Source organism: Carassius auratus, chromosome 45 (genome assembly GCF_003368295.1).
Source record: "Carassius auratus strain Wakin chromosome 45, ASM336829v1, whole genome shotgun sequence".
NCBI lineage: Eukaryota > Metazoa > Chordata > Actinopteri > Cypriniformes > Cyprinidae > Carassius > Carassius auratus.
This window is the reverse complement of record NC_039287.1, coordinates 5,251,257-5,267,459: the sequence shown is the minus strand read 5'-3', so window position 1 is coordinate 5,267,459 and position 16,203 is coordinate 5,251,257. Positions and strand designations below refer to the sequence as shown.

At 37.8% G+C, this 16,203-nt stretch overlaps 1 protein-coding gene and 1 long non-coding RNA gene across 2 annotated transcripts; both read right to left on the bottom strand.

Annotated features, from left to right (window-relative positions):
* Window positions 1-1,894: 1,894 nt before the first annotated feature.
* LOC113063022 (alpha-1-antitrypsin homolog) lies at window positions 1,895-3,977 on the bottom strand. The gene is made up of 5 exons (XM_026233152.1): window positions 3,823-3,977; window positions 2,977-3,657; window positions 2,595-2,865; window positions 2,313-2,460; window positions 1,895-2,207 (listed from the first exon to the last, which is right to left on the bottom strand). Exons 2-5 carry the CDS (start codon window positions 3,647-3,649, stop codon window positions 2,019-2,021), a joined length of 1,281 nt encoding a protein of 426 aa, XP_026088937.1. The 5' UTR covers window positions 3,650-3,657; window positions 3,823-3,977; the 3' UTR covers window positions 1,895-2,018.
* Window positions 3,978-8,486: 4,509 nt separating this feature from the next.
* LOC113063021 (uncharacterized) lies at window positions 8,487-10,822 on the bottom strand. The gene is made up of 3 exons (XR_003278612.1): window positions 10,633-10,822; window positions 10,154-10,236; window positions 8,487-8,691 (listed from the first exon to the last, which is right to left on the bottom strand). It is a non-coding gene; the product is annotated as an uncharacterized LOC113063021 (long non-coding RNA).
* Between the last annotated feature and the right edge of the window lie 5,381 nt (window positions 10,823-16,203).

Genomic DNA, 16,203 nt, shown 5'->3' with positions numbered 1-16,203 from the left:
AGAATCGAAAAAAACAAAAATGAAAGGACAAGGCTTATAAAAACAGGATGATTGGGACAACACAGGTGCTAGGAATGAAACAATTAACATGGGACATGGAACACATGGAGGGTAAACACAACCTGATGAGTCCAGGGGCGTGAAAACAGAGCTCATATTGTCAATTCTACGCAGATTACTTGATATTTTGATGAAAATAAACTTAAGGCCATGTTTTATCCAAATATCTTATTTGTAATCATTTATAATTTTTACACTGTTATTGTGTTACTGTTATTGTCTGTGGTAGCACTTTGACATTTGTAAAGTAGTCTACAATAGAAAAAGAACATGCAATATTATTTTTCTTACACATACTACTACTACTAATAGTGAAAGTAGAGGTAATATTAGTATGAAAAAATAGTAGTTAATACAGTGATATGTACAGTAGACCTACATAGTTCTAAAATATGTTACAAATAATAATTGTATTATATGTTATACATTTTATTTAAACTTTTCTACTTTAAAGTTTTCTTTATTTTGCTAGAAAACATATTAAGTATCCCAGAATGGTATAATAACACAGAAAATAAGAGCAATCTGTAAAATTCCGTTGTCACAGAATAATAATATGGGAATAACTCAATTTTGACAAAATTGTCAGATATAATTCCAAGAGGACATATTATCATGTTACGCTACAAAACAAATGTTCATCCAAACAGCAGGAGGCACTGTCTGAAAAAAAAAAAAAAAACGATAGTTCTGGAAGTGCTGCTCTGAGCGTGCATGTCTGAGTGTAAAGTTGGGCCTCCGGGCCTGCGTCTTCACTGTACTCACAAAAACAGATATTTTGAAGAATGTGGAAAACTGAAAAGTTGATGGCCCATGTTCCATAGTATTATTTTCCCCTTTACTATAGAAGTCAATGGGGGCCATCAACTGTTTGATTACCCACATTCTTCAAAGTGTCTTATTTTCTGCTGAACAGAAAAAAAGCCTTATTCACACCTACCAGTCATGATTCTGCCCTTGAAAGAAGTCACAAGCACATGATGATATCAGGATTGAGCAGAAACATGTGAGAAACTGCCATATGATCCAGAGCATTTGCCAGTGTTATCTTGGAATGGGAATCATCCTGATGTCATCTATTTCCTGAATGCATATCTCATGAAGGGTTTCATTTTATTTTCATGTTCATTTATTTGCACTTTTGATATCTTAGAAGAAACACACGTGCCTCAGCCTGATGTGTGGGATTTATGGAGGACGTGTTATTGATTGAGCACACTATCCTGGAGCAGTGGCTCTATCATAAGGTTAAAGGCCAGAGAGGGGAATGAACCAGAGGTTATATCATCCTTTCCTCTGTTGTGCAACCCAAAACCCTTAGAGTAGCTTATTTGGAGACAAACATAAATTGCTGCCAGCCTTCTGGTTTTTATTTTTTTGTGAAGTTTAAAAATGTGGATTATTATATCTATTTATGAATTAAATTTTTTTTTTTTTTTTTAAGGTTTGAGATTCAAAAATCATATATATTTATATGGTGTTGTTTTATCTCAATGCATTTGAACTCCAATGTTGAGTGTTGAGTCCAATGTTGAGTCCAATGTTTGAGACCACTTTGAAAATCTGGGAACCAAAAACTAGAAATAAAATTTTAGGATTTTGCATCATTCTTTCTATAGTTTACTTAGGGTTCTAGACCCCAATCACGACATACTGCCTTCTGAGCATTATGTGAAGTCCAGTATCTCTCAACTGTGTTCCAGGGACTAGATGAAGCCTTTCAGGAAAAGATCAGTTTTGCAAACCAAAATGTCTGTCATTAATTTGCATAACTACTGAGGAGTAGCACTGAGACAACAACAGAAAGCGTTACAGAAGTCACTACCACCACTGATACACTCAAACTCTTGCTATAAGAGTTCAATCAAACCATTTTATTGCAGTTTACAATGAGGAGATCTACATAATGATTAGCAGCCTTATGCAGAGTGCCAGCAAGTTCTTTTTGGAGTTGGACCTCACACTGTTGGATTGGTGATCTTGCCCATGAAGAGGATGCTCTTGGTGGTGTCCTCTACAATCAGTACCAAGAAAGGTCGGTTGAGTATCACAGAGTCTGGCAGGGACATAGGCATGATTTCTATTGTGGTTGCAGCCGCTGCCTCTGTGCCCTTCTCATCCACGCTGAGGACTGCCTTATGGACAACCTGGAGATTGGGCCCAAAAGGTTAACATCACTTAGTAGAGTTTTTTCTGAATCTTAAGGTCTAGCAACCATCAGTGGTGCTACACAAGTTAACAAGTACACGTACCCGTGACACCTTGACTTTGACCTCTTCTGTCATCCCAGAAAGATCTGCTGCGTCACTGAATGCATCAGTCACTCCCATGTCCTGCAGAATGCCTTTCAGTTCGGAAGTTGCAGTGATTGAGAACTTGGGCATAAACAGGTCAACAGAGCTGCAGGGCAGAAAAGTCAAATGTTGTATGACAGATACTATGTTGTATGGGTCATTTTCAAGGTGGTCAGAGGTCAACCAATACATGGATTTAAATAGTTTTCATTTAATTTAACAAGGCGTCACCGGTACTACCTTCTGAAGAGTTTATCATGCCAGCTCTTAAGATGGTGTCTGCTGATGGATTCTTCAACCTCCTTCATCTTCTCTTCCTCAGGAAGAACAATCATCATGGAGGTATTGCCTTTGTAGGGCACCATCATAACCGTAGTTTGGTTGACAGGGTCTTGATAGATTTCATAGCGACCGGTTCTTTTCATCATATCAACTTGCACGGTGGTGTCCTTGTCCACTTTGAAGTCAGCTTTGTGGGTCAGTTGTGCATCAAATGGTTTATCCCACTTCCCTATCAGGACAAATTGCGAGAACTTCAGGTCAGCATCGACCAACATCAAACCAAGATTCATTTCATGAACATCATTAAATGAAATATAAGGTGTTTTTTTTTTTTTTTTACCTCTAAAGTACATATAGTTGATCAGCATCATCACCGTATCGGCGTCCAGGTCCTTCACCATGTTGGTTATTTTGTCATGGGTTTTCTTGGCGATGAACTTGTTAATCTCTTCTGCAGCAATTTCAGGCTTGGAGAAGTCAACCTTGAAGGCTTCGCTCTTATAGTAGTGCTGAACGTCCTTCAGGAACTGGTCAACCACTTTGAAGTCTTCTCTGACGGCCACACCAGCGCCTGTCTCCAGCTGCATTGCTTCCTGACTGTGGCCCAGCATGTGAATCAAGTGTTCATAACCCTCATTGACCTGTGAAGCCTGCAACTCACTGTAACCCAAACTGCTGTATATCTGTGAAAGCGTGCTGCCCTTGGCACCTACAGCAAGCATGCTCAAAGCCATTGAGATACTGACTGGGGAGAAGAAAATATTCTTGCCCTCGGCATCAGGATGTAATGCAAGTTTCTTGTAGAGGGAGAAGGCGAAGTCAGCGTTGTGTTGAGCAAGCAGAGAGCAGCCATGCTCCCCATCATGGTGTGGGTGGGCTTCATCCTTCCCGTGGTGGAGATGGTGGTAGTGATCAGCTGTGTGGCCGTCGTGGTCATGGTCATCGTGGGGTGCAGCCCAGGCCATTGCTACCAGCAGGGCAGCGAACACACTGTAATAAATCTTTCCCCACATTTTTTCACCTGTGTTTTATGACCAGAGGGTACAGAGTTTCACAAACGGATCTCGAAATGTGTGACACAAATCTTAGCTTTTGCATTACACACAGTAGCAATTTCACTATTTCTGGTTCTACAGTAATTCAGTTCAATCACGGCACTTCTGGAGAAACAATTACTGTCACTTACCATCAAAGTCCTCTTGACGGGAGACTGCTCGGATGGAATGGAGTCAATTTATAGTCCTTCAGATATCAGTTGAGTAAATCTTTAAATATTTACCCGTTTCCACCCCCGTTCTGTGAACATAATCGCTAGTGATTAGCTGTTGCTCTACATTCAGTGATGCAACCAAGTTTTGGACTTCAGTGTCACAGGTTTCCAATACCTAAATCATGTCTGTGTGTGTGTGTGTGTGTGTGTGTGTGTGTGTGTGTGTGTGTGCGTGTGTGTGTGTGTGTGTGTGTGTGTGTGTGTGCATGTGTGCTGGTTGATGGGATTTAGATTTAAAAATAAAAAGAAACTTGTCAATCACCATTTTATTGATATGACTGTCTACTCAAACGGTTGATCAAAAAGGTCTTCACATCTTAAGATACTGTAGTATCTTTTTCTTTCTTTCTTTCTTTCTTTCTTTCTTTCTTTCTTTCTTTCTTTCTTTCTTTCTTTCTTTCTTTCTTTCTTTCTTTCTTTCTTTCTTCCTGATGATGATGATCAAAAATAAGAAGTCTTACCTTTTTTCTTTTTTTACATTGTTTAATGTAAATAACAAAATGTTGCTGTGTTGGAAACTCTTTTTGTAGTATGAATAATTTTTGCCTTCAAAACCTCTAACTTCATCATATTCAATAAAAAATCTCAAAGATAACATTGGATTTCCCCCTTCTTTTAAATCGGGTTTCATCCACTCTATGTGAGAGACACCATCACTCAACATATGATATACTGTACTGTTAGAGAAGGGTGCTTAAAATGAATGCCCTCACATGAGACAACACCGATCATTCTCCTTCGACGGATATGTACAGCTGGCTTACCTGGAGAACATATGGTGAACAACATACTTATCAAGCAAGTATACTCTAAAGTATATGTTGTTTTTTTTTTTTTTTTTTTTTTTTTGTTTTGTTTTTCCAATCAATCTATGGGAGTCGGATTTCTGCAAAACTGTCAAAGGGAGAAGGGAAATCAATGTTTTAGACAATGCACAATGTCACCTTCTCTCCATTTTATTGGCATGTTTACAACAGTTGAATTCAAAATGAAGCTTCTTGAGCTTGTTGTTTACAGAGCTGCAATTGGCCACAAACAGAATGTCTGACTTAAGACAGCTCCTTCTGTACTGGATTAGATTGAAATATACAGTGGGGTCTAAATATCTGACACCACTGGTTGTAGAAAGTCTTTCTTTCTTTCTTTCTTTCTTTCTTTCTTTCTTTCTTTCTTTCTTTCTTTCTTACTTATATTATCAGCATAACACACTCATTGAGAATTTATGGATTTGCTAGTATTTTATATGTATCACTTTTAAGGCAGTGGAATTTACAAAGGCCGTATGAGGTCTTTTTCAGTCTTGTTTTTCTTGTTTTCAAGACTTCTGTGACGTGTAACCACTGTATGTCACTAACTGTTTTTCTAGTCAACATCTGTCAAACTTTACTGTACAATGCAGATGTCTCTGTCACCCAAGTCGGATGGAAGTGAACTCCTGATGCTTGTAACCTGATTGTGAATGGTCCAAAGAGAATCTTGTGCTTCAGCTGAAAAAAAAGTTGTAATGTAATCAATTTTCTTATTTTATAAATGGCCTAGAAATAGACCAATATATATATTATTTATTATATTTTATTTTTTTATTGAAATGTTGCCACTGGGACATATTTCCAATGAGCCTAGGTTGCAATACAATGTTAAGTAGCTCGGCCTGCCCTCTAACTGACCCTTTGTGGTGCCTCCAGCTTTCTGGGAGGTTCCTGGTTCACAACTGCACTTGCAATCAACATCACCCTTAAGATAATAATGAGCGAGGCTTGTTTTGTAAGAGTCTTCTGTAGGTTTTAGATGGTCAGGAAGTTGCATGTATGCACCAGCAAAATAATACTAGTTGTAATCTCTTTATAGCTCACTGCTGCACAGAAACCACAGCTAAGGGTATACGTAACTGTCCAAACTCCTCTTCGGATCGTTTTCCAAGGGAAATGTTGAAAGAGACTGACATTGATTAGTGGCCCTGACCTTGACAGCAAACAAACACATTCTCAGAAATTGTTGGCTTTGCTGTCGAGAGAGCTCAAATCTCACCCAGTCCATGCTTAGTCGTACATATTTGAACAGTTTGGCTTGTTCTATCGCCCCCAGATCCACACACACTGTCTGATTGCTCGGATAGTCTCTCTTTAATCTCAATGTTATGGCAAATGTTTGCCAAAATTTTACTGTTTCTGGATCAAAATAAGAAAAGGTAAAGAAAAGAAAAAGTGTCTCACATTAAAGTAATAAGTTATCATGTGCATGTACGTATGTGATTCTGATATTGAAAGATAATCCCAGAAACAATTGCTATGACCTTAATGTAAAATAATTATAATAATAATAATAATTATAATAATAATAAAAACTCTCCATCCTCCATCTGGATGGACAAAGAGAAATGCTGATTTTTAATACAATTAATTCAGTGCCAAAAAATCATTGATGAAAACATATCTCATTGATAAAATAATTAATGACTGCTCAATATGTGTGCTATGTAGAAGAAAGCTGCACATTTTGTATTTAGCTTAGCAACATGCTAACTCTGTTGGAATCACTTGACAGTGGAGAGCTGTTTGTGCTGTGCATAGCTGCTTTTTCTATAGATGTTTAATCTGTCGGTTATATTCCAATTCCATATTTTAGGATATTACTACCTTAGAAGGCAGATGCCTATTTAGGCAGACGGGGAGCTCAATAAATATTATTAGGGGCCAAGCACCATGGCATCTATTTTATCCATTGACATTCTTTTTCTTCTTCTTCTGCCACCGAAAATCTATGGCAGCCCATAGAACCAATTGTGGGAAAGTTATGAAATTTGGCACACTAATAGAGGACAGTCCCAACTAAAAACTAACTCAAAAATCTAACTCAAAATCTCTAGCGCCACCACTTGTCTGTATTTGTACTCATGTTTATGCTAATAACTTTAGAACCATAAGCCAGAAAAATAAAATTTGTTGGCTCATGCTGAGTCGAATGAACCCCACAATTCACCTTTTTTGAACTCGTCCTAGGCCGTTGCGCTGAATTTTATGAAAATTGAAACAGATCATCTTCAGACCATGTTGGGAAAAATTTATGGAATTCAAGTTAATTTGTAAAACCGTTCTCGAATAACATGCAAACAAATTTGACGAAAAGCATGCAAAAATGCATGTGAGGCTATATCTCTGCAACGGTTTGGCGTATTAAGACCAAACTTGTGTGTGTTATATCATGTATGACCTGAGACTACCTGCAGTGTTTCGGCACAGTGCCACCTACTGGTCAGGACATATGAAAAATGCATATTTTTGCCTAGAACTTCTGAATGGTTTGACCAAAAAATCACAAAACTGATGTCTTCAGATTGGGTACATCATGCCGAGTCGAATGACACCAGACTTTCCCATGTCAGCCATTCTGGGCATCAGCCATTTTGGTTTATGCAGTAAAATGCTATTTTTTATGAACACACTGACATAGTCACAAAACTTGGTATGGGTCAAAATTTTTATAGTAAGTGGCAAATGAATGCAAATAAATTCGGCAATCAGCCTTTTTTCTGTTCTCATATATAAAACTGTCTATAACTCCAAAAGAAAATGAGATATTTTCACAAAATTTGACACAAACATGTATGGGCACACTGTGGGATTGTGCCTCTTGGCGGTGCTATAATTGAACATAACATGAAATTGCCATTGACTATAAGAACATTATGATATAAAATGCTATATTTTATGAATGCATTGGTGTACTATTAAGAAACTTTGTATGTATCATCCAGACCATGACCTGACAGTACTCAAAATGGTTTGAAACAGTGCCACCTTGTGGTTAAAAGTTATAATGTGATTTCATATAAATGCTAATAGCTTTCTGTGAATTTTGCCTATTGTAATGAGACTGGTATTAATAGATTCCTTGGGCCATGGTGAGAACAGGGATACCAATGTTGCTATAGTCAGCCAAACTTCCTGTCCGCCATTTTGATTTATATTGAAAACATACTTTTCGAACTCCTTCTAGACCATTGGTCCGATTTTGACCAAAATCAAGTCATGGAATCGTCAGACCTTGCTGACACAAAGTTCTGGATTTTGTGTCAATAGACAAAACCGTTTTCGCATACCACAGCAACGAATTTGAGGCATGATGCCAAAATGACACTTGAGGCTGTATCTCTGCAATGCTTTGGCAAATTGACACCAAACTTTCTGTGTGTCATTGTCAAGTCACACAGAGCACACCACATTTGACAATAAATTATGCTACTAGATGTTGTATTTATTTATTTTTTTTCAGCCATTATGTCTAAAATAATCTTAAAATGGTTTTAATTACTCATTCCTGCAGTTGGTCTGAGGCTTTGCTTCTGTAGTGCTTGGCCCCTAATTACTGCTTGCAGCTATATTTATTATTATTCATATATATACATATATATATATATATATATATATATATATATATATATATATATATATATATATATATATATATATATATATATATTTTTTTTTTTTTTTTTTTTTTTTTTTGGGGGGGGGGGGGTGGTTGAGTTAGCATCTCTAATTCAGTGGGATTTTTTGTTAAATGACTGATAAGGGCTGAGATGGAGTTTTGTGTGTGGACCCACAATATAGTACTTTATACAATATTGTAATTAAATTTGTAATATATTGCTATTTAGAGTTTAATAGACTGAGAAAATCCAAGTGAGGACACATAAGGATGCAGTTGGCGATCATCCAGAGGAACAGAAGCACGTGTAGCTCTTTCACCTCTTTAGGTTAACTAGTAAGGTCCAGACCCCCCTTCCTAAAACACACAAGAAGCAATCATTTAACTATTAAAATGTAGTACTTTACATATTATGCAATAATTAATATCAAAGCATTGTGTAAGGAACTGCACAAATATAAGTCTTTATTAATCAAAACTCTGCACCCATGATTATAATTTGGTTTTAAATCCTAAAAGTACAATGTTAAGTAGCTCTGCCTTTAAATCCTTGCTGTTTTACTGCCCCTAATGTTCATTACACATGGAAACTGAATGTGTAATGAATTTACATTTTTTGGAGCTTTGCAAAAGGTACAGGCATGCATTTCCAATGACCATAGCTTGTTTCAAAACTACTTTCAACTAAACAATGAAATAACTGTATGTAGTATATGTATGTAGTATATAATCCATACCTCTTTGTATGTGAAACTGTCGGCTCTCCAGTTATTCTATCTAAAACTCTTCGATTCAAAACACTGTTTTGCTCATATCAGTCATTATCTGATAGACCATCCTACATTGCACAGGGGAAAAGGTCCTCTCCGATTTGATCCTTATCTAGACAATTAATATCTGGTGGCACAAATGCATCATCAACACCATCAATGTGAGTCAGATTCAGTGCATCTGAGTAAATGCTGTCCTTCGTTTTAAATGAACAGCCCAAGTCCAAATGTTCATCACTAGATAATACAGCTATATATTTACCAGACTGTTTCATCGGCAAAGAGTCAGAAGCATGTGAGAGTTCTAATGCACAGTCCCTTTGGGACACATGGATGTCTGCACTTTTATCATCACCTGACCTAATCAATACATTTGTGTGCTTTAACTGCCTCTTTGTCTCACAAAAAAATCACTGGCAAACTCTATTCCCTTTGCATCCATAATTGTATTTAATTCAAGGCCGACATTTGACTGTAGTTTATTTTCATGTTTCAGCACTTAAGACCATAGTTAGTAGTTATATCTAGTTATATGTAGTTATATCTGTCCTCTTCATCTGATCCCAGCACTTACATAACATAAACAGCATGTTTTGAAACCTCTGAAAAGTTACCAATGTCCTCCAGGCTTCCCATCGAGCCTTTCTTCCATGCTAAAGAGTCACAACACTGCCCCCAAGTGGATTCTGACAGGGATTGCCCATTTGACCAGCTGGAACTCTTCATGGTGAGGAAATGTTCAGACCGAGCAGCTAAACTCACAGGGTTGTCTGAAGGACAGGCAGACTCTGACTCTGAGCTGAGCTCTTGGTCACCAGTATAGTAGGTTTGTTCATCTTGGCTGGTCTCAGAAGAGTTATGAAGTCCTCTCAAAGCTTCAGCAGAGATATTAAATAAAACACGCACCTAACTGAATCAGTCCACCTCTGCCTCATCTTTCAATGAAATTTGGTGTGCCTAGACAGGAATCTGTTGATACACTGTCCTTTTGAAATTATCTGTGCGTGTGTGTGTGTTTGTTCATTTTCAAGAAATAAATATATCCCCACCTCATTATGGCCTGGACAACATTCAAGAAACCGGGCTACATAAGTGATGACAGACTGCTCATCTGGTTAATGCACTGCAAGATCTAGTGTACAAAAATAAATAATAAAAAAATAAACAAAACTTCACATTATCATTCATAAATGCTTAATGTTATAGCTGGGGTCCAGTGTCACTCGATTATGAATTCCAGCCTAAGTCAATTCTGCTTTTTTTTTTGCTATCACGGTTACAAAGCTTAAAAGCAACACAACAATTTGCCATCAGATTCTCAGGAAATATGACTGGTAAATGTCTTCAGAAATAAAGAAATAAGCGGGCCCAGAATTGTACTGCAGAACTATAGCTCATGTGTTTTCATTACATGTTTATTTCTGAAGTGTGAAAGCAGGTCATACAGCAATTAAGTGCATTCCCCTAGAAGGCACAAACAATACAAATCTATTCTTCAAAGAAAGTGAATGGTTTGTTTGTGTGTTACCATCTGGATCCAGCAGTGGAGGAATCCCCAGCCACTCATTTGCTGCTGTGTAGGCTGTCTCCATATTTAGTCTGGGCTCAGAAGACAAAGCTTTCCCCATGTTCACAAACTGAGGGCAGAAGAATTTAACCAGAGCCAAGAAATGCCAATCCAGTCCTACAGCTTTTACCAAAATCATGAATTTCTTCCCCATATCTGAAGGTAAAGTAAAAGGCGAAATGAATCATGGAATTCAGAGATTACCCTAAAACAGTTTGTTCCTTCTGTGGAAGTCAATTTTTGTTTTCCATGAAATTAAATTGAACAGAGACAAAAAATAAATAAATAAATAATAATAATAATAATAATAATAATAATAATAATAATAATACTATACAAATATCATAAAAGTGGCCCATGCAAAGGTTTCTGATAGCTAACAGACCAAAATGTGTTATATTTACTGAACATCTCAACATCCAACTAAGACATCCACCTTACATGAGAGATTATACTGATTCTGTTCCTGAGTTCAACTCACTTTTCATGATCTTCATTTACACTGTAAAACATTATTTGAGGAGTCAACTAAAAATAATTTGTTACCTGCTGCCAAAAATTTTTAAGTTATCTTGACAACGCATTTCTTGTTGAAACAACTTCCCATTAGAGTGGAATTAGTTCAGCTAACAATTTTGTTTAAATTGACTTGGACTATTATTTCCAGTCAATTTAAATCATGTTGTGTCAACGGTGATTTTTTTTAATATATATATATATTTTATTTATTTAATGATAGAGGCAACACATTCATTCACATTTAAATTGAACAAGCAATATGCTGACAATAAAAAAAATAAAAATAATAATAATAATAAACACACTTAAAGATCTGAACCAACACTTCAATTCCTCAGATCAAAACCACAGGGATTATTATTTATTCCATACCACAATATGAAAATCAAAAGGTTAAACAATGCATATCGACCCTTTACATGCACTCCCCCAACCATAGTGCAAGTAATTGGTCAAAATGAGAAGCCAAGATATTACAGTATAAGGCAAAAACAATCACATTTAATAACAAAAAATGAGTGAACTGTACTTCTGTATAATAAAAGTCAGATTCTAAATTTCATAGTGCAACATGACCACACATAAGTGTCAACTTCAGAAAGATCTTGAAAGTTTCCAAACTCTCCCCCATCATAATGCTATTTAGTGGTCATAAAATAACAAAACAGAAAAAGGAAAGCAAAAGCACTTGTCAATTTGAAAGAAAATGTGTACATTACTGTATAGGAAAGTGAGACGTGAAACAACATTTGTTTTCATGATAACATGCATATTCCAAGTCATAAAACTTTAATGTGCATTCTAAAATGTAGCGAAAGGCTCAAAATAATCTAAAGTTCATAAAAAACAAACCACTTTTTATGAAAGAGCATGCTGTTTATAGCTAAGTATGGTGACCAATACTCGGAATTGGTGCCCTGCATTTAACCCATCCAAAGTGCACACACACACACACCGTGAACACACGTACACCGCGAACACACACCCGGAGCAGTGGACAACCATTTATGTTGCGGCTCCCAGGGTGCAGTTGCGGGTTCGGTACCTTGCTCAAGGACACCTCGGTCGTTGTGTTGAGGGTGGAGAGAGCAATGTACATTCACTCCCCTTCACCTACAATTCCTGCCGCTGTGCCGAGCACATGGTGGGAGCAGCTGTTCTTCACAAGTTTTTGCAGAGCCTCAATGGTGTATTTCATGCGCTTGAGGCGGTGGATGTCCCATTAGTAGTCCAAAAACCTTGGGGATGTGGGAGATGTCAGTGATGAAAGGATGTCCAATGAGAGCAATGTTGGTTATTCCTTGGGAAGGAATATGTTCCTATATGCACTATATGTTCTGCAGTAAAATTCTGGGCCCGCTCATGTGTTTTTACATTTAAAGTTGTATTAAAGGTGTTTGTTTTGTTAAACGGACAGCTACCAATAAATTAAGATTTTCATTCACCCTCAAGTAGAAGATATTTAGAAAAATGTTACAAACATTCAAAATAACTTCCTGTATTATACTTTTAAAAACGTATATATATATATATATATATATAAGATTTTTTTTAATCTAGATTAATCTCACTGTGATCTTGAAATGAATCTAGATTAATCTAGATTAAAATGGCTCATTCAGTTCTGCCGACGGCATTCAGAATATGTGTTACCCAAATAAAACTGACAAACAGTAAGTCTTTGCGAAGGGGTTTATCAAGCTAGATGGTGCATTAGAACATACGTAACGCAAACGGACTGCATACACACTGCAGACGGAGTATGTGTGAAACAGGCGTGAGCAGGGCTGTAGCTGTATGTGTGAAACAGGCGTGATCAGGGCCGTAGCTAGGGTCAGCGGGGCCCTGGTGAAGGTTGTACCAGTGGGCCCTGTTTGAAATTGTTTAATTTGTATGTTGGTTCATTTGTATTTATTTGTGCTATTTGCACAATGTTTACGTTTTTTTTTTTCAAGTTTGTAGGTGTCAAGGTACAGAAACCAAATAATTAAATGTAAAATAGCACTGGATAGTCTTCAATGTAAAAATGAAATATACAATCAAACCTACATTTATTCAGACACCTTCAACATTTCTCACATTATTACAGTTTTGCTATATATATATATATATATATATATATATATATATATATATATATATATATATATATATATATATATATATATTAAAAATATATCTGGTGTCTGAATAATTTTTGGTTTTCTTTTAAAATTTAGTAATTCAGTCAAGAGCACTGAGTGATTTTCATTTTCTTGGATTAACATTACAGCAGCCAGTAGCTAAATTAGGCGCGGTCACTTTAAGAGACGATGAACGCATCCAATATAATACACATCTCATTTTTTCCTTAACTGTTTACTTTCACTTAAGAAATAACTGACAGTTTTTTCGAGCATAATTTCCAAGGTGTATATTTTGACATATTCAATATTCAAGTGTTTTGAGATGCCTTTCTTTACGTGAGTCCTGAACACCAGAATACCGCTAGTACTGAATTGGGCTCTTTCACATCTTTTTGTTTGTTCAAACTGCGATTTGCATTTGTTCGTTCGGGTGCAGGAGGAACTTCGAGGTGAACTTCGCGGAAGAGAGCTCGGTTCAGTGTCGCTGTCCGTGATAAGCGGCTCTCTCTCTCCCCACCGAACACAGCGCGAGTGACCAGCCTTTTCGCGTCTTGTGTTTGGATGCTTTAATGTTTAAATCGACAAGCGGTACGGCTTAAAAAGACGTGAAAAAGATAAGCTTTCGTGACGATGCACAGCAGTGGCCCGTCAACTGTCCTGAGCATCTATTTAGGCTGTCCTCAGCGAGTCTGTTAAAAAGGCCCGCTGTAAACAAGTGTTAGTGTTTGGTAGAAATAGCCTGCACGAGTAGGTGAAAGCAAATGTACTCGAGGCTTTCTCAAGTGTTGGTGTTGTGTGCGTATGTTAGATGAACCAAGTAAGTTTATTTATGTACTTCAGCTTTTGATAGCTGTGACCCTTCTGAATTTTAGTTGATATTCATTGTTTAAGGTACTTTAAATGCAATTACTGGTTGTCATCACACATTCTAATGTAGTGTATATTGCTACCTTCTTTGTATGAATTTACCTACTTTATTGATTTGTTTATACTAATTTGTTGTTATATCTTTTGTTAAAGACCACACCCAGATGGAAACACCAATGTAATGTCTTCAACATTTGTGAATTGTTGTGAAGAAAATAAATGCATCAAAGACTTAACCTGCATCTTTATGTCTCTTACCGGACATCTGTGGTGAACTAGTCCCCCCACTGGCAACCCCAACTGGTCTAGTTATACCAGTTTTCTTTATGGTCCTTCGAGCCGGAGGTAGAGTTTTCCACAGTTATGGAGATGCATCCATCAGATGATGTTCCTGTTGAGCGGCCCAGGAGACAATCATCTCTGCCTGCGCACTTGCAGGATTATGACTTGACTGGCTACAATCTACAAAGATCCTTATCACCACCTAGCTATTCCCATGAAACCCCCTGTGCTGTGTCACCTGAGGAGGATGTCAGGATGGACACCCCACATGTAGCAGCACATCACAGTGACTATCACAGTCCTCAACAGTGGTATGTAGCAGATCGATGGGATCAGCAGGTTGAAACCTTGAGAGAAGAAAATGCTGATTTAAGGAGACAACAAAGTGGCCTGATTACTACAGCTCAGCAGCTGAAGGAGGAAAGAGATGATCTTAAGCAGGCCAACGCCAAGTTTACATCTCAGATGTCTCAGCTACAAGCGGAGGTGAAACAATTGTTAAGTTGGCAGAATCAGTCACAGCCTCCTCAGGCATTGTCTACCTTTTCTGTACCTTGTCAGTCCGAAGCCCAAGACCGCCCTAAACCAGTTCCAGCCCCAAGACAGCCAAGAGTAGCTGAACCTGTAGCAAATTCAAACAATGCCCAAGCCTCTTACAATGCATCGCAAGATAGTAGTTCAGCAGAAAGTGTGGAGAGCTATGGGGGTTCTAGCAGTCAAGAAAGTTTGTCCTCTTCTGTTGAGGGCATGAGAAATCTGTCCCTGAGCTCATCCAGGAAGAAGAATGTTAATATCAGTCCAGCAATTGTTAGACAAATTTGTCGGAGAAAGAGTGGAGGAACTCAAGCCGAGAATGTAAGAAGTTATGTTCGCTCTGGATCTCCACAATCTTCTTCCAGATGGCACAGCTTGTCTTCTAGGAGCAAGAGACGGCACCACCACTCTCTGAGTCCAACTACTGACCAGGAAAGAGTATATTGTGGCCCTACTCCTACAATTCCTGACCTGATTTACCCAAACCCCAGAGAGTTTACACGGCTTAAGATTGCTTTAGAAAACATTCTACCAGCTGATGCTATAGAACGCTTTAAATTTCATATCCTGCTAGAACATCTCAAGGTTGAAGAGGCTCAGTTAATTGCTGAATCTTACAGTAGTTCACGTCATCCTTATACCAACACTATGGATGCTCTCAATAAACAGTATGGCCAGCCACATCAGTTAGCATTACAGCGCATAGTGGAATTGATGGATGGGCCCAGCATCAGCACTGGAGATATTAAAACTTTTCGAATGTATGCTCTGAGGGTGAGATCCTTGGTGGGAATGCTGAAACAACTAGGTAAGCCTGGCATGATGGAATTAAGATGTGGCTCGCATGTCTCCAGACTTCTGAGTAAGTTGCCACATGATCTGCGTAGCAGTTTCAGAAGATTTATTTATCCATTAGATGTGAAGATTCCAACCCTCCTTAACTTAGCAGAGTGGTTCGAATATGAAATCCAAGTGCAAGAAGATTCCACAAGGTATGTAAGCCGTTCGGGCAGAGGATACTCAACCAGTTTGCCCAGGGATAGGTCAAGGAGGTTGACATCATTCAACAAGGGCACAGAGGTTCTGCTTAGCACAGAGAAATACCCTTCATCACCACCACATTCCTCAGCTGTCACTGCTAAGATCACCATGAGGAAATCTTACTGCCCTTATTGTGATAACAACAAACACACTTTGAATAACT

Bases quoted from the DNA above. Each gene is read 5' to 3' on its own strand.
- LOC113063022 (XM_026233152.1), bottom strand. From the start codon at position 3,649: ATGTGGGGAAAGATTTATTACAGTGTGTTCGCTGCCCTGCTGGTAGCA. The intron at 2,866-2,976 runs GTAAAAAAAAAA...TTGTCCTGATAG, and splicing joins CAACTATATGTACTTTAGAG to GGAAGTGGGATAAACCATTT. The intron at 2,208-2,312 runs GTACGTGTACTT...CCCAATCTCCAG, and splicing joins TCAAAGTCAAGGTGTCACGG to GTTGTCCATAAGGCAGTCCT.